Raw genomic sequence first — 18,731 nt, 5'->3', positions numbered from 1 at the left:
CTCCTACAGCCCAAAGGTGCAGCAGGTAGGTTAATAGGTCATTGTAAATTGTCCCATAATCAGGTTAGGTTTAACTGGGATTGCTGGGGTGGCATGGCTCAGAGGACTGGAAAGACTCTACTCTGTGCTGTATTGCCAAATAAATAAGGTGAGCGGCTTTCAGAGGCTGCAAAGACTGGAGATATGTAAATTCCTGTATAGATTGCACTTGTAAATTGCTTCCAGCCCACAAAGTTGACTTCTCTCTGTGTATCATCCATATCTAAGCATTCCCTTCAAATTAATGTGTCTATCTAAAAGTCTCCTAAACTTCCCCAAACTGTCTGTTACCCCTAGTAATGCTGTCAGGAAGGTGACAGTAACTCAAAATAATCACACGTTACAACAGTGGGGTGCAGAAGAGCAGCTCTGAATGCACATTACTTTGAACCTTGAAGTGGATGGGCTACAGCAGCAGAAGACCACAAACATACACTCAGCAGTCACTTTATTAGGTATTGGAGGTACATAATAAAGTGGCCACTGAGTGAATAATGCTTTTTACAGAGTAAGTTAATGCCGCATTTCTTTACAATAAATATCAGATAAAATTTGACAATGCTTGAGTTAGTGCAGGTTTTATTGAGGAGAGGCATGTTAAAACATTAAGGGACTGGCTATTTCTTCTGTATGAATAGATGGGAATTACATATCAGGGTGAGTTTTAATTTAATATCTTTGTAGTTTACTGAGAGTAAGATGTTCTGTAATGAACTACGGGACAATTTACAATGAACAATTAACCTGCTGGGTTTGAAGGATCCAGAGAAAACTTATGCATTCCACAGGGAGGAACATACAAACTCCTTGCATAGGATGGCTGAGATGGAACTCCAAACTTTGATGGCCCTAGCTGTAATAGAGTTGCGCTAACCGATACACTCCATGGCACTCGCTATATCTAGATCCCTCATGATTTCATACTTCGCAGTTAAACTTCTAACACCTCCTCCCACTTCCCCTATCGTATAAACAATTCTCCTTTATCCAACTTGCCTCATTGCTACAGCTTCTCTCCTGTCACCATCTTTATACATCTCTTTGGAGTTCACGTATTTCATGCTAATGATGACCAGACCTTAAGCTGTGGTCTAATTTGTGTTGTTCACAGTTTCAGCACAGTCTTCCTGTTCTTATACTTGTTGAGACAAAGAATATGCAAACACAATCCATGGGCTTTTTTTAAACCACCTTATTGGTCTGTCCTGCTGCCATTAAGGTTCCAAACAAGCACTCTGAAGGCTGTCTGTTGATTGAAGTCACTCAATATCCTAGAGGAAATTTTGGATTCTAAAAGAGAATTTTTGCTTTCTCTTGCCTTGTGGCACCTTTCCAAATGCATTAAATCTCAATTGAATTATATCAGCTATTTTTCTGCCTAACTTATTTTACATCCTCCTGTGGGCTAAAGATTTTCTCCTCACTGCTAACTGCATCGCCAATTTTCGTATTATCCAGAGACTTCCTCATGTACTTGTATTCAGTTGCAATAAATAGTACAGAGAAAATAAGGATCAAGTGAACAGTCCTGTGAAGAAAGATTTGTAGCAGCAAATCTTTAGTCTCTAGTTGCTTGGCTAATCCCTTCTTCCCTTAAGAAGAAAAGGGTAGGATAGTAAACGATGCTGACTTTGGTCTATCATGTGCCTTCAAGCACCCCAAAACCCCATTCTTAATAATGGGCTCTTAACATCTTTCCAACCACTGAAGCAAGATAACTAGCTTATAATTTTCTTTCTTCCATCTTCCTCAAATTTCTGGCAAGCTGCTAATGTCTTCCAAATTGAAGATTGATGTAAAATACTTACTAGGTTTGTCCACCACTTATTTGTCCCCATTACTCCCTCTCCAGCATTATTTTCTGGCAGTCCAAAATCCACTCTTACCTCTCTTTCTCTCTGAAAAAACTTTTGGTATCTTCTTTTATATTATTGCTAGCTTACCTTCATATTTCATCTCCTCGCTCCTTATGGCTTTTTTTTTGTTGCTTTCTGTTGGTTTTTAAAAGCTTCCCAGTCCCCTAAATTCCCACTGATTTTTGCTCTATTTTATGTCCTCACCTTTGCTTTTAGGCTGTCTTTGACTTCCCTTGTCAGCCATGGTTGCCTTATCTTCCCTTTGGAATATTTCTTCATCTTTGGAATGTATCAAAATGAACTGACTTTATTTCTAACATCCTTCACAGAAATGAGGAGTAAAATCTTTACATTACGTCTCTGTCTATATGTGCAATGTGCAATCATAGTAATTTATAATAATTTCATAATAAGTAGAATAGTCAATGTAATTTAGAGTACACTCATCCTGCACCTTCCGAATTGCCCCCAGGAACTCCAGCTATTGCGGTTCGCATGTCATCCCTGCTGGTGTCCCTTTCCAATTAACTCTCTCTTATTCATCTGAAATTCACTTTATTCTGTTGTAATACTGATACATTGATCTTATCTTTCCCTCTCAAACTGTAGGATGAATTCCATTATATAATCATCACTGCCTCCTAAATGCTCATTTACCTGAAGCTCTCTAATCAAATCTGATTTATTACACGGCACCCAATCCAGAATTGTCTTTCCCCTAATGGGCTCAACCACAAGCTGCTCTAAAAAGCTATGTCGCAGACATTCCACAAATTCCTTCTTTTGGAATCCAGCACCAACCTGATTTTCAAAATTTACCTGTGTGTTGAAATCCCACATCAGTGTTGTAACATTGGACTTTTTACCTGCCTTTTCTATCTCCCATTGTAATTTATATCTCATATCCTGTCTATTTTTCAGAGGCCTGAATATAACTCACATAAGGGTCTTTTCTTACCATTTTAGTTTCTTAACTCTATCCACAAAGATTCTACAGCTTCCAAGATCATCTACCTTATTCTGTAAATTGCTCGGACTCCCTTACCCTCTCGTGACAGTCACCCAGGTACCTGCCTGCTGAAACTTAGTTGTGACTACCTCCCCGTAGATCTTATTTATCACCTCAGTTTCCCATATGAGCTGAAGGTTATCAAGCTGCAGCTCCAGTTCCTTAATGCGGCCTGTCAGGAGTTGCAGCTTGATGTACTCCATGCAGATGTAGTTATCATGGAGACAGGACATCTCCCAGAGTTCCCACATCTCACACAAAGAGCAATGCTCTGGTCCCATTTTCAGTGCACTAGCTATATACAGGGAAAAAAATTACTAGGAACTTACTTAGAACCTCCATTTGTGTTTGCCCAAGCCTGTTCTTGCCAAAGCCTATTGAGCCAAAGACTCTAACCTCCTATCCTAACAATGCTTGAAGAGATATTTAGACAGGTACTTAAATAGGGAAGGCAAAGAAGGAAGTGGACCTGGTGTGGCCAAATGGGATTAGTGCAGATGGGTTAAAAAGTTCATCATGATGTAGTGGGCCAAAGGGCCTGGTTCTCTTCTACACGAATCTGTGACTTGAATAAACTGATAAAATCACAAATTTCACACTTGATGCTGATGGTGCAGTTACAACAAAAGTGCCCCTTTTTTGTAAGGACAGTTGCAAAGCATGCATTAAGAATCTCACCAATATCCTCCAGTGACATAACTAACCCTAACAGGCTCTTTCATGGATATTCTATTGTTGTTTATTTACTTTAAAAATCTTTGAATTTCCTTTGATTTTACTCAAAAACTTTTTTTTCAGTTGTCTTTGCTTTCTTAATTTCTGTAAAGAATCTTCCTCTTACAGAAAAAGCCTTATGGTACAACTGGGTACCCCATATGGTACAATTGCAAAATAATCTTTTGCAATCCTTGGAATAAATATTATGTGTAATTGGTTCTTTTTTTCCGCTCATAACTTTTACTTTCTTGCTGATGTACCTTAAGTGGTTCCATGTCAGTATTGAGCTTACTTGTTGAGAGTTACTTTGTGGAAAAACATTTCCTCTGAATAGATATCTTTCATTTTTTTAAATAGTCCGTTTTATCTTAGTACTTTAAGGGTGCCTTTGATAACTGAGCAGTACAAAGATCAGTAGCATGGGGTCTTGGTTTTTTTTATTAATTCTATAAATCCTTGATGTCAGTGTTTTCTGGTGTTTACCATTTGGACAATGAAGATAGAATGTGTGTTGTTTGCAAGTGAAAAGTGCTTTTCCCTCTGTACTGTAATTGTATAATCAAATATTATATTTTGTGCTTCCTCACAGACGCATGTCTTGTTAACTAGCATGATTCTGCATCATTCAGTTACAATTAAAATCTCTTTTGTCATGTGAACTTACTTCTTTGAATGCTGTTCAATTCACTGTGCTGGCTGTTTCTAGATTGTAGATGTTTACAGTCATCTGGATATGTCGTCATACAAAAGGTATTCTCTGTGTACAGTACTGTGCAAAAGTATTAGGCACATACAGTATATATTGCTGGGGTACATAAGACTTTTGAACTGTACTGTATTTGTCAATGTGGAGTGGAGAGTGAGTTTGTAAATTTGCGGGGACAAAGGATGCTGGGAATGGTGAGGGTGGAGCGCCAAGGGAGGGGTGTGGGGCAGGTGGAAGTCAAGAAGGGGCAGGGGTATAGCGTGGGTGCAGACACACCCAGCCCTGATTCCAAACAATTGGTTTATTAATCATTATAAAATGTCTCTCTTGTGCTTCCCACTCCCTCCCTTTTCCCAACCATGCCCCCTTCTCACAATAGAGACCCATATCAGAATCAGGTTTATCATCACTCACAAATGTCATGATTTTTTGTTTGTGGCAGCAGTACAGTGTAAAACATAAATTTACTACAGTACTGTGAAAAAGACTTAGGCGGCCTATCTACATATATATGTGCCTAAGTCTTTTACCCTGTACTGTAGATTATGAATTGTCTGAATACATTTAAACCCGGAACTGTTGCCTGAGCATATTCCCCTAGACTTCTGCTGCATGGAGAGATTAAAGATATGATCCAGATGATGCACTCCTCCATCTATCTGCCTCATCATACTTTCCATTCCAGCCCTCCCCAAGAAATTAATATTTAATGTCTCAGGATCTCGTTTTAGGGTTGGTATACCTACTGTGGTAACACAGTTTTGTTCTGGTCATGCTCACTGTATAATCATTTGTGGTCCTCTTGGTGTGCATAACCATCTCTGGCAGATATCTGCCGTGCTCAGCTGATGAAAATTCCAGTTGAACAGTATTTTTAAAAATAACTTCCAAAGACATTGATCTGCAGATTTTACTTAGTTATGTGAAACAATAATTTAAAACATTCTACTCTTTGTATTTCTGTTTGCAGTTTTTTGAAAGATCTAAACCTCCCAAAGGCCTTTATGTGTTTGGGGACGTTGGTAAGTGTAAATCATAATTACTTTGTGCCCAGTCATGCTGATTAGCTGTTTTGTATTTAACAGAATATAGGACAGTCCAGCACAGAAACAGGTCCTTCATCCCACAATGTCTGTGTCGATTACAAGACCAATTTAAACTGCACATCTGCCTGCAGTTAAACTCTTTGCCTGTTCATGTGTCTGTAGAAATGCCTCTTTAATGTTGCTACTGTATCTGTTTCCACCACTGCCCCTGGCAGTGTGTTCCAGGCACTTACCAGAGCACCCGGAGGAAACCAAGCACTCACGGGAAGGATGTACAAACTTCTTACAGTCAGCGTTGGACTTGCACTCCAAACTCCGACACCCCAAGTTGTAATAATGTCACTAACTGCTACACTATCAAGGCCCCCATATATGTTATTCTTTAGACATTTCTAGCATTTTAATGGATTAGCTAATCTTCCATTAAACATGATCAGGTGAATTGAAATAAGAGGCTGGTGTTATTCGAATCTGTTTGCACAGCCATATATTACTTAGCACCTTAACAGCTAAAGAGAGAGAGAGAGAGAGAGAGAGAGAGAGAGAGAGAGAGAGAGAGAGAGAGAGAGAGAGAAGGAAATTATAGTATATTTTACAGAGCAATGACAGCTGGAACATAAGAGACTGAGACACGGTCATGAGAATATGCCTCCAGTTATAACCTGAACTGAGAAGGATGATAAAAAGATGAAAATAGAAGGATCTTTCTCTGAATGCATATTTTGTTCATTTTAGGAATGAAAATTAATGACACCCAATAGAAATATACGGATGTGATCTAATAGCAGGTTAGAGAGGCAGGGTTGGAATTGTGAAAACATTACCTTGTGATGGGAGGAAGATGATCGGGCGCAAGAGGAACCCCTGTACTACTGCCCAGATGTTGAGCTGATTGGCTTCCGACAACCACACAGCCATCTTCCTTCACACAAAGTATGCCAGCACAAAGTTTTCACTTTGCCCATTGAATTAGATCTTACCAGTGTGTCTACATACCACATTCAGTCAAGTGCTGCCTTGGCTAAAGGGACAGCTAGTTCTGAAGCATAGACAGATAGTACTACAGGAAATAGTCCATGTTCTATATAGTGCTTTCAGCTGTTCATTGATACCAAGTGGAGTGAAATGAATTGGTTGGCAATTGTTTCTATAATGGTGGAGATCATCCATTTGGCACTTCTGGATGAACATGGTTGGACATCCTTGTCTTTGCTTTTATTGCTGGGCTCTTCCATTTTTGTATCCTCATCTTGTTACCTGCTTACATTAAGATCATGGAGTAAATCAGTATAATAAGCAAACGTAATGTACATGGACTATATATACTATATGCTACATATTATTTTACTTGATATGACTTATAATAACTTGACACATTATTTGCCTTAGGTGAATGAAATCTGCCTTCTTTATCTGAATCTAAATCCACCAGTTTAATTGGCTTTTAGCTGTTCCCTGAAATGTCCAAGTAATGTTTAGGAAGAGAGGATCACTGTCAGCCTTGGTAACAATCTGTACATCCTGTAAATAGAATGTGGGAAAGCACATCTTACAATTGTAAGTGGTATCTGTATTTTACTTGAGAAGATTGGAATTTGAAGTGTTCTCCCCAGAGCTGTGGCTCTGTGCACTCAAGGCTGAAATTTAGTGACTATTGGACACTTTGGGGATCAGACAGAAAGTGGATGAAATGCATATGATCTCACTGAATAGTGCAACAGGTTCGAGTGGCCATATGAACTATCTTGCCACTATTTCTTATATTTATATAATTACAGTGCATTTCACCATGGTGAAATTTGAACTCGTCTCTAGATTATCATTCTGAGAAGATTGCTAATCTAGTAACATAAATGTTATGTCTCTCTGCAAGTCTGTTTCACACGAGGTTTAAGATCTGCTGAGTTTAAAGAGTAATTTCTTCCATGTTTATGTGTTTTGTGTTGCCAAGTTAAACTATCGTGGCCTTCATTGACTCCTCCCCCCGCATTGTCCACATCCTATGTCAAATATTCCATGTGTGTTGGCTATAAGCATCATATTTCTTCTGAAAGTAAAATGTTACGGAAACTACTGCTTTGCTTTTAAAATGAGGGAGAACAATTCTTAGTCCTTATGTGACACAAAATTTCATCTTTGATTTTCACAGGTTCTGGGAAAACAATGTTGATGGACCTGTTTTATTCTCATTCAACAGTTAAGAGGAAGAACCGAGTACATTTTCATGGTTTCATGCTAGATGTCCATAGAAGTAAGATATTTTCAAATAAGGCACCAGAAATGGTGATTATCTACATACATACAACATTGATGTTCAAGTACATTGTATCTCTGATTCTCTGCAACAGAGTGGAAGTGTGTGTGACTTCACATCCATTATTCCTCAACATTTATAATTTTAATAATACTGCTATTAGGCAGGATTCTCAAAGCAAAGTAAAATAACTGAATAGCCAGAGCTAAAACTTCCAATAAGCTGTTTTCAGGGCAAGATTGGTGGATTGGAAAGTATGTTGGCTCAGAAAGTTGCACCCTTTGCAAATGGGTAGGAAAATGGGTGAGGTGCACACTACCTCAATGAACGTTGGAAATGATCAAAACAAAGAAGCATAATTGCTTGGAAAATGTATGATTTTTTTTTCTTTTTGATAGTATATATGTTGTATTAAAGTGGCACACTCTAATATTATTATCTGGGTTGGTGTTGGGTAAGTGTTGTCTTGTCCGTAAACCAGGTACAATGAATGTGGACAGTTTCAGCCAATTCCTTAGTAAGTGTCAGCACCTGTTCCAAAACAGTTCTTAAATTTGTGTAACTTTCCAGTTGTACTTGGGCTAATGATACTACAAGAGATTGAAATCTTGCCCGTCAGTCTTTTTGTGATGCAGCAGAGGGAACCATTTGCCTGATGGATGTTGCTGATGCTGAGCTCCAGGAGTGGTTGTGCATATTTTAAACATTGAGTTCATTAGGATCATTGGTCTTGCAACACTCACTAAATGGCTGAATCGCCATGAACTTCCTATATTCAGAGTTGTAATTCTCCCCCCATCCATCCTATTAACCCCATATGAGAGTTCCTCATCTTGGTTTTGATGTTTGACCAAAATCATGTGCATTGCTTTATAAAAGAAGGAAATTAATATTGACAGTATTCAGTGGCATGTACTTGAGGACCATCTGAGGATCTTAAAAGGAATTGTATGGTTCTTGCATTGTAATTAACAAATATAAAAAGCTGTATTCAGCTGGTGGTTATTTGCAACATGAGAAAATAATGGGTCATCAGTTTTCTGTATTCCTTTCTCATTTACCTTTATCCTCCTATCTGTAGGGGACTTCAGTACTCACAGTTTTAGCTAATCTTGAACTTGAATGCCTTTTCATTCAAATACAAAGTCAGAGAGAAGCCAAAGAGTGGGACACCTGATATCCTGCACCCACTATTGAATTTGGAACTGAGTATGGATGGTGAAGACGTTCATTTTAAATCTTTTTTGTAATTACTTGGTATTTTCGTAGATTTGCACATAGCTTAAAAGCTGTTGATAGCCATCAGGCTATTCTGGGTGTGGGGCCTTGACATACAAACCTGAGACTCCCACTGCTCTGAGTCCCCTCTGTTTTGCAGGACATCTTTGGTGTGAAGGGCAAGCTTATCCAGCTCTCTGCCTCCGAGTAAGTTAGGCCCAGAACAAATTACCAATTATTCATGCCGGCCTCTAATCCTGGAAGTGAACTCTACAACGCTCCAAGAGTGTAGCAAAAGCATTTCCCGGTTCCCGGATGGTGGTGGCACCATCGTGTGGTAGAAGTTTTATTGCTTTTTCCTTCACACGAAAAAAGCCTGCACAACTTTTGTCCAGTGCCCATTCTCTACTGCAATTAGTCACATTGCTTCAAAAACTGATGGTGTTTTTCCATATTCATCCATCATGTTCACCTGGTTGAGACCTAGCAGCTTACTTCATCAATTATAACACTAAGGAAAAAAAAATCTCTTTTAAATTACTTTTTGGGTTTGTTTTTATCTGTTATTTAATAATGCACATGTCATAATTAAACCGTGTAATTTGGTTCTTCGTGCTTTTCTGCTTGGCTTTTTTTTTAATTGAGCTGACACACAGTCAACCTGTTATTGTCATTATTAGATCCCCTCTTCGTTTGTCCCTCAGTATCTTTGCTTTTAGCTCTTTCCCTCATCTTTCCTCGTCTCCTGTTCAGTTAATTCATTAATTTGCATAATGATTATTCTCTTGGGCAGAAGGCACAATCTTGTTTTATTAATTACTTCCTTACAGACACGCTATCACTGATCTTTTTAAGTTGCTGACGTGTCTAATCTGATCTTATTACTTTGCTTCCCCAAGCCATTGACAATATTTACTTATTTTCAAGAAATCCACTGTTTTACTTTACTTGTTGGATTCTTATTTAATTGATTTAGTTTTGAATTGGAATCCTTTTGTGTCACTGTGGTCCTTGGATACTACTCTCTTTCTAATGTGAAAGAGTCTTTACTCAACTTCTACCTTGGGTCTTTCTCAAACTTCCCTGGGAGATACTCATAATTGAATATCCATGCTCTACTGCAATCCTCTAAGTTAGCATTCATTAAAAATAATTTATAATTTGTTCCCACCATCCTTTCAATTTGTATCTTTCAAACCACAACAATTTACTGAATCTTCCCCTCCACTTCCTCACTCCCACCCCCCAACCCTCACATACCCTTTGACCAGATATCTCAAATATTCATTCTCAGGCTAGAGCCATTCCAGCTGGTTGAAATAGTTACTCCCCATTTTTTTTACCAAATGAAATATAAAACATCAATCATTGGCTAACAAAAACAGAAGACGTCTCAGAGGTATCTGTGTGGTAAGATTTATTGTTTTGAGTAGCTACAATGAAAGTGAAGCATCTGGAATCTTTCGAGCTGCTGAGGTGTGTCAGAAGTATTTTCAAGATGCTATGGGATCTCAGGGCTTGTAATGGATGTTGGGCGCTCACTTATCCTCTGAGTTGAAGGTGGATAGATCCGAAAAGGGAAGAGTCAGAGATAAACAATGTAACTGTGAAAACAGGGTGGAACTTGGCAGCAAGTGTATGAAATTTTCTGTTCAGTATGAGTGCAGGAAGCAGCACCCATAATGCCATCAATGTTCTAGAAAGGGGGGTAAGGGATTGAGACCAAGTAAGCCTGCAACAGAAAACGTACCTGCCAGAACATGAGTATGTGAGTTCCCATAGCTACACCATTGATCTGATAGAAATAAGTTCCATTGGGGGGGGGGGGGGGGCAAGAGCAGGCCTAAGCAGTGGGTTGACTCAGTCAATCCTGCTTGTGGTTACTGGGCAGGAGGTAGAAACAGGTTGTGAGAGGTTGTGAATGATAAGGCACAAAACTGTTAGTGAAGATCTCAAGGGAAATACAGTTCACAGCTCTGTGGGAGACAAAGGCCTGATGCTGTATGGTGTACCTGTAGTCTAGAGGGAGGTATGAGGAGTTGTCTGAAAGCTGACATTTAATCTCTTGAGAGGTAGAAGTTAATTCACCAAACCACGGCAGTGGTTCCTTTGTTGGCGAGCCGTTAGATCAGATATCAGATAATTATTATTAAATCGTATCAGGTAATTTTTATTAAATTCAGTCATATTTCACAATCTGGGCATTGCAGACAAGCGGTCTTTGAATAGTTACTTGAACAGTTGCAATCTTTGTGGTAAAGGTATTCTCACAGGGTATTAGTTAAGGAGTTGGTACAAGGCATAGTGTTTGCATTCTTTTGAAGTCCTTGTTTTCCCTGGTGATAGGCTTGGGAGGTGCTATTGGAGTAGCCTGGGCAAGTAATTGTAGTTTTGTAGATGGTACATTGAACAAATTAACATTTAAGGTGATGGTTGGGTTGCAGTGAAGCAGGCTACTACTGGGTCTTGGATGGTATTGAGCTTTTTGGGTGGTTTTTAGAGATGCGCTCATGTGGCCAGATGAAGACCAAAACACCACAGTCCTGTCTTGTGCCTTCAACATGGTAGAAAGGCCTTGAGGTGTCAGGCAAGTAACTAGCTAGAGGAAATCAGGTCTGTGAATTGCACTTGCAACCATTGTATGAATGTGGCTGATGCATCTGAGCTTATTGTCATTATATGATTATATTGATGAAACCAGCAGATGAGTTCCACCAATACTTTGTAAATGAAGCACAACCTCATTACTTTTAAACTTGATTCCTCTTGCAATAAACAGTATTACTGTTAACCTTCTGAATCACTTGCCATTTGTGTATATTAGCCCAGATCCTTTGTATTTTGGATTTCTGCCATCACTTGTCACTTAGTAGTTTTTTGTTTCAACTTTTCAAGCCAAAATGGACAATTTAGCATTTGCCAGATCTTTGTGAAAACAATACGCGGCACAGGTAATCAAAAACAACAGTTTTTATTAATGTTGTCATTGAGTTGTGCCCTTTCATTTTTACTGAGAATTGTGCTTATCTTGTTATGTTCTCTTGGCACATTGAAATAAAGTGGAAAAAGTCTTCGGACATTTGTGTAATTACATGGGAGAATAGCTGTTCATTAAAATCAAGTGCGTGCCAGCAAACAACATCAATTGTTTTTATCTGGGGCAAGCGCTTCTGTTTCGTATATTTAAAATTAATTGTAGAAATATGAATATCCAATTGTTTTTAAACTCACTCACAACAGGAATTCATCGGTTAAAGCAGACCTTACCCAAAAGGAAGCCTGGCTTAATGGCAAAATCGTATGATCCAATAGCACCTATTGCCACAGAAATCAGCAATGAGACCTGCCTGCTGTGTTTTGATGAGTTTCAGGTAAATGGTGCTTCTTTTTGTGAGACTGTTGATTAACTAATTAATTGGCTTATTATTGTCACGTATACCAGGATACAGCAAAAAACTTAGTTTCGCATGCCATCTATATAACAATCCAAAACGTAAGTACATCAAAGTAGTACAAAGGGAAGAGCAATCAAAGAATGCAGAAAATAGTGTCACAGTTACAGAAAAAATGCAGTGCAGCAAGACAAATAAGGTACATGGGTCATAAGGTTAAGAGTTCATCTTTATTGTGCTTTATTCTTAAAGAAGAGGATGCATTAAGTTACATAAGAGGGTGAAATTTTTGTGTGTGTTTGTGTTAATGCATGCAGCAAGTGACTTGGTAAGCAAAAGCCAAGTTTGTACTCTGAAAACTCCTCAGCACTGAACAGATTCAATATATTGATTTATGTTTGTGGGTATTTTTGCATGTTAGGATTTGTTAGTACTGTACTTATAGCAGATCTGCAAACTTGTCTGTCGTTGTAGCAAGGGAATACAGAATCGCTAGAGAAGCAGAGCGTTAAACGAACAGAGATTCATCTTGGCTCTCTCATTACACCTACACTGTCAGCAAGTCTTGTAAGGCTAAGGAGGAGGGAAACCAGTATCAAATGAGAGTAGCTCCATTGAAAGTTGTCAATAAATTCACCAGTTAGTACCCTTGAAAGAGGATTACCAAAGTCATCCGTAATGCAGTCAGCACAGCTTATCCCAGTGACATTCTGCAGTGGGAAAGTGTGTGACATCGTTACGTCTCAGTTAAAGGAAACCTTTGATTGAATTGCCTGATCTGCTGGAAACAGATCTGCGGCTAGGATGCTGCAAGCAAGGGTACTTCCACACTTTCAAATAAATATTTCTCTGCTTGCATGCTACAATCTTTTTGCATGTGAAAGACTTGTTCCTGTGGTGAAATGTGTCCATTTTTTTTAAATTTGGGAAGCTCAGGTATTTTTACGTGTTTGACTTGTGCTCTGAGAAAGATGCATACTTTTGACTTTCTTGCTCAGTGAATTATGTAAAGCTGCTTCAAATATGTTTGTCTTAACTACCTCTATACTGTGGAGAATCATGTCCTAGTTTGATATCAAGTATTAAAATACAGATTCAGGTTGAGGAAAATACCATATTTATTGATTGAAACTGATTTTAACACTTTCATAACATTGAATGTCAGTTACAAGGCTGGATAATTTAAAAGGGAAGGAATTTTGGGTGATTGGAATTGTTACTGACCTGACTTAATGGAAAAGTACTTGCATGCTAAGGTATTGTTTACCCATTATAATTATTTACTAATCACTTTTCCATTAATTACATTCACGTTAGCAGTTTTAATAGAACAAAAGCATGCATCAAAATTGTAAGACAAATTTAGAGCTGTGGCATAAATATCAGTTTAATATACTGAAAACTAAGCAAAGGTATTTTATATCTGCCTTCCAAGTCTACTTTTTTTATATCTGATAGATTGGTCTGAATCTGCACAAAAACAAAGCTTTTGTTTTCTGCTGCTACTAATTAATGAAAGCACTTATTAATGGATAGAAATTTTTAAAGCACTTCACCAATCAAGGATGACTGAGATTAAGGGACTTGCTTATGTAAATATTGTATTGGCTTTTTTCTGTTTTACTTAAGTGAGTCATAATGAAACTACTGTAGGTCATAGAAATCTTTTTTTCTTAAATGCTAATGAATTTTCTCGCTTCCTATGAGCTGACTATCATTAACAGTGATTTGTATCCATTCTTCTCTGCTTGCTTGTAATGAATACTATGCAACATTCAAGAATATCCTTTGCTTCTTTAGACTGTACAATTACTTCTCCCTTCTTAAGCTGTATATGATCAAAGGATCCACACACTGGAACGGGAATTTAGTGTGACTCCTGCCACAACAGCTACTGTATATATTATTCTAAGCCCATTCCATTCCATATTTATTAGTACCCATTTGCAGATAGTAGTGATAATTTCAAAATGTAGCTTTTGATAGCAAAACCTTAAATTATTAATGTGTGCCATGCAATAAGCCATTCTCTGTAGCAAGATGCATGTTAATTTTATATAATAAAAGTCATCAATCCATTTTGATTCCCCTCTCCCTTCCCCCAGCAACTCCCCCCACCCCTACTCACCCCTGCCCTCCTCTCCTGCCTCCTTCTCCCCATAACTCTACATCACCCTTTTACCTCCCTGTCCTCAGTAATTTTCAAGCATCCAACATCTGTGCCTTCCAGGTATGATTTTGCTCACAAACAGGAGAAGATATGTCTAAGAACTGTTCCATAGGTTGCTTGCTTTCCTCAGCTCACTTTCTTGGTAGGATTTCCAACCAACTTTGATTGTACATCTTGAGCCATCTTCAGATCAGGATTAAGTATTAGATTGGCCTAACCTTTGTTTGGAAATTAAGTTAAATGTTATTAAATTGTTTAAAAATCCCAATTGAACCACTTGCATAAGGATCTGTGATAACGCTCAGAGTTAAAATCTATATCAGCTGTATGATTTACCCAAGTCTTGTCACTGATGTACTATATTGGAAAATACGATTTTAGTTATAACCAAGTAACAGTACCGAAATGTTTGAAACAACTTACATTAGTCTGCTGTTTTAATGAGGGTGTTAGTCTATTTGTTCCAATATCTAATGCAATATTTGCATCAAGACCATTAAAATTTTACTTTCTTTCTTTCATCTGTTTCTGATAAATTGTAGTTTGATGCCAGTATGATTTCAGTGTTTATGTGAGGGAAGCTTAATTCCTTTATCATTGGTTTGGGCAGCAAAATAAGATAATCATATCTCTATCTGAACACACACCTATGATTTGAACACTGGGTAAAATATCATTGCTTCCACAGTTTTGATCCCTCTCCATTACATTTATCTGATGACTACATTAATTTGTCCTTGAAGAACATTAATCTTGTAATCATTTGATTCCTAAATGAATATCCATAATTAAAATTGAGTACAATGTGTTCCATTTTCATCCTGTCAAAAATACAATCTGATTTGATTTGATACACTTTGTATATGCTGACCAGATTGTATTGTACATCATCTGCTTACTTAATCCGGTTCTTTGTATAGAATATTTGCTTAATGTTTACTTTGCTGAAGACCTATTGAGCAAAACATTAAAATTGTATTGGGAAGATGCAAGGATTACACAAATTTCATTCTAAGGCCATTGTCACACTGGGATGATATTACATAAAAAGATTTGTTCGAGATGTACTTCTGCTTTGAAAACTGCATCAGATTTGCGAGGTGGAAATACCATGATTCCTTGTAGCCCTTGTGATAAACTGCAGATTGTTGTTTCATGTTTGAACATCGACATTCTGCTCACTTGTCTGAAGCTGCTGGTAATGCTTCCTCAGGAGTGTCTGTGAAAGTAAGCAGCCATGTAATGAAGGGTCTTTTCAGGGTGATTTTTTTTATGATATCTCAAAGTGAGTAGTAGTATTGTTGTAAACATGCTGCTCAATTCTTAATGTTCAATAGATTTGTTCCAATCTGAATATTGAGAGTAATAAATGTAATTGGTGCACCAAATAACATCAGTGATTCCGGATTAAGAAAGTGGAAATCTACTCATCAGATATCGGTGTGGTAGTAAAATTACACAAGATAGTGGCAGTGATAATGTTGGCAAATGAAAGTTTGAAGTGCCCAAGATTGTATCGCTTGTAGTGTAAAGGTTGTGGTAAAGAAATAGTGTTTTTTGTAAACAAGAAGCCACAACTGCCACTTTCTTCTCAGCATTTTAACAGGTAGCTAATTTAATTTACATGCAGAAATAATTTGGCTCAGCATGTGTCAGATTGATGAAGGTACCAAGTACAACAGTTTTTTTTCCCCATGAGACAGCATTATTGAACCAAGAAACATTACTAGCTCTGATGGAAATTGAGATATGAAACCATGCATGCCAACAAAAATAACAGCATTTATTTCCCTACAGTGCACCAAGGGTCAGAATAGTGAAAAGGCAGTACTTGAGGCAAAGAAAAGCTGTGAAAAAAAAACAACCATCAGATTGGCTGGGTTACAAATGGAACTGGTATACAAAGTCTGATTTGCTGCAGGGTGTTCTGGAAGAGGAAATGTAGGACAAGGTCAAAAGAGATCAGTGTTGGGAAAGGAAAGACAGTGTAGGAATTAGAATTAGCAACGGGGATAAGGTCTGGGAAATTAGCTGAATTACAGGGCTGATGAAGGATAAGAGAAGGCTGATTGATTCTGAGATAATTAAGAATAGCCAAGGATCTGGCATTAATGTAAATCTGATCTGTGTAACTGATGGCAAGCAGTCAAGTCATCAAGAATCATGGGTTCAGCAGCACAGAAGTTTCGAATCTTGTATAGTTGTTTCCTATTTCCTGTGTTTTGGTTGATAAGTGCAAAGCAGAGAGAAGGTGGTGAATGTTTCTTTTAGCAGCAAGTCAATCAGGCTATACTTTGGAGCCAAAGAAAGCAACAGGAAACTAGAATGACATGTGTGGTCTCTCTTTTGCTCCAGCTTCTAATACAAATATTTTAAGGCATATGGGGAGAGCAGGATTTGAAATTTAGATGTCACAGTAAAGTAGTAAATTAGGTATGGAAAAGATTCAATTTTAGAAACTTTATGTGACAGGAAGAAACAACATATATAGCAAGTGATTTCTCATAAACTGCACTCGGTGCTCGCTTCTAATGGGGATGTAATAAATAATATTTACTGATGTGAGTTATGTGAATTTTTAAATGCATACAAACACAGTGATTACCATCTAGAATTCTGCCCTTGATGCATAATTCCATCCAGGAGTTCCATTTCCTCTGTGGTGGTATAAATCTTGACTGGGCATGTGTGATTTGTTTGGCCAATTGAAATACATTTCTCTTTAATTATCCATAGCTTATTTTATCATGTTAATTTCTTCCCATTCTGCATATGTTTAATTTTGCTTTCATGACTAACACTGAGCCATTTAAATATAGCTAATGAGTGTAATGAAAAAATTCTTGGTTTGAAGCATTTTTAATTTACCTCATGTATCTGTTCTTTGCTTCCATCTGACAGTGAGTTATGTCTGCGTAACCACTCGATGACAGTTTTGTTTCCATGTTGTAAGGTCACAGATATTGCTGATGCCATGATACTGAAGCAGCTTTTTGAAAATCTGTTCAAAAATGGTGTTGTTGTTGTGGCCACATCCAACAGACCACCTGAAGGTAAGATTATCTTTTCTCAAATACAATTTGAAACTTTCGGTAATGTGGAAGCAAAAGTATTAGCAAAGTTTGATTAACACACACCCAACCATGTGATTACAAAGAACAAGGGAAAGAAAATAAAGCACAGTAGAAAGTTATGTTTATGTTTACATGGAATTATTATAGAGGCTGAGATTCTCTTTAGAAAAGAATTGACTAAGCGACAGTTGAAGACCCATTGTGAAGGTAACATATAGAGATCCAAATGAGCAGCCTTAACGTAAGAAAGCCACTCATATATCCACTAGTGAATTTAGAACAAACTTGCTAGAAAATAGTTTGTCTGAGGTTTAGGTAGGTACGTGATAGAGAAAGAGATTGAAGCGTTTGCTAATGGAATTCAACAAAGATAATCAGGAGTAACTTCGGAGCATAAATGCCATGGAAGTGTAACATGCAGAATGGCATATTTCTGGAATATGAACAACTTATCACCCTGTCGTATTATAATATTAATTTACATTGTCTGTCCGGGGGTAAGCTTGATGAAAGGCAAGATACCACCTGGAAAATGACTGGGTGGGAACAGGAGAGAAATTATGCAAAGGTGATATAGTGAAAAAATGCTTCAATAGGTTTAGTCGATCACCTTTGTGGGGAATGTATTTCCCACACATCCTCATAATGATGGTTATGGTGGGACTAAGATGGTATGTAAACTGTACATACCTTGAAATGATGGATGTAACCTGGTTTTTGATTTATTCACAATCCGATCTCCTACCATTGCCAATTTAAATTCATAACTAGGACTACTCCTCCTGCCTTCACATCATGAACATTTATTAGCTTCTCTGTTTGCCTTTGCAAATTCATATAGATTCCTATTTAGGTGCACACCTATAGGACAGAGGAAAAAACTTAAAACAGATTAATTTCCAAGTCAGGAATATCGTGCTCAAAAACCTGTCATTATTTTCTTTCAGATTTCAGCATCTACAGGCTTTTGTGTCTTCAAAATATCTTTTTCATTTGGTCAGCAGCTTTTTTGTGCTGTTAGAATCCACTAGGTTAATGTAATGAATAGATCCTTCAAGATTTCAATCTAATTACACTTATGGATTAAGTTTAATAAAAATTTGATTCCCCACAAAGTCCTGTCCCGAGCATTTGTGGCTCATCAGGCCGGAGCCAATGCCAGTTCCTGTGGCGTGAAGCGACTGAGAGTACGAGACTCTCCCCCCACCCCCCCACCCCACCCCGGATAGGACGCCAGCCTATCACGAGGT

The 18,731-nt window shown here is 37.9% G+C and overlaps 1 protein-coding gene across 1 annotated transcript in view; it reads left to right on the top strand.

Moving 5' to 3' along the window:
- afg1lb (AFG1 like ATPase b) overlaps positions 1–18,731 on the top strand; it is a 157,763-nt gene that overhangs the window by 55,075 nt on the left and 83,957 nt on the right. Inside the window, exons 3-6 of the mRNA XM_059982993.1 lie at positions 5,298–5,349; positions 7,523–7,624; positions 12,086–12,216; positions 17,361–17,460. Coding sequence (XP_059838976.1) covers positions 5,298–5,349; positions 7,523–7,624; positions 12,086–12,216; positions 17,361–17,460 — 385 coding nt within the window. The remainder of the gene's footprint in view (positions 1–5,297; positions 5,350–7,522; positions 7,625–12,085; positions 12,217–17,360; positions 17,461–18,731) is intronic.

The sequence above is a fragment of the Hypanus sabinus genome, chromosome 10, assembly GCF_030144855.1.
Source record: "Hypanus sabinus isolate sHypSab1 chromosome 10, sHypSab1.hap1, whole genome shotgun sequence".
NCBI classification, from domain to species: Eukaryota; Metazoa; Chordata; class Chondrichthyes; order Myliobatiformes; family Dasyatidae; genus Hypanus; species Hypanus sabinus.
Note: the sequence above shows the minus strand (reverse complement) of the source record. Positions and strands in the feature narration are given on the sequence as shown.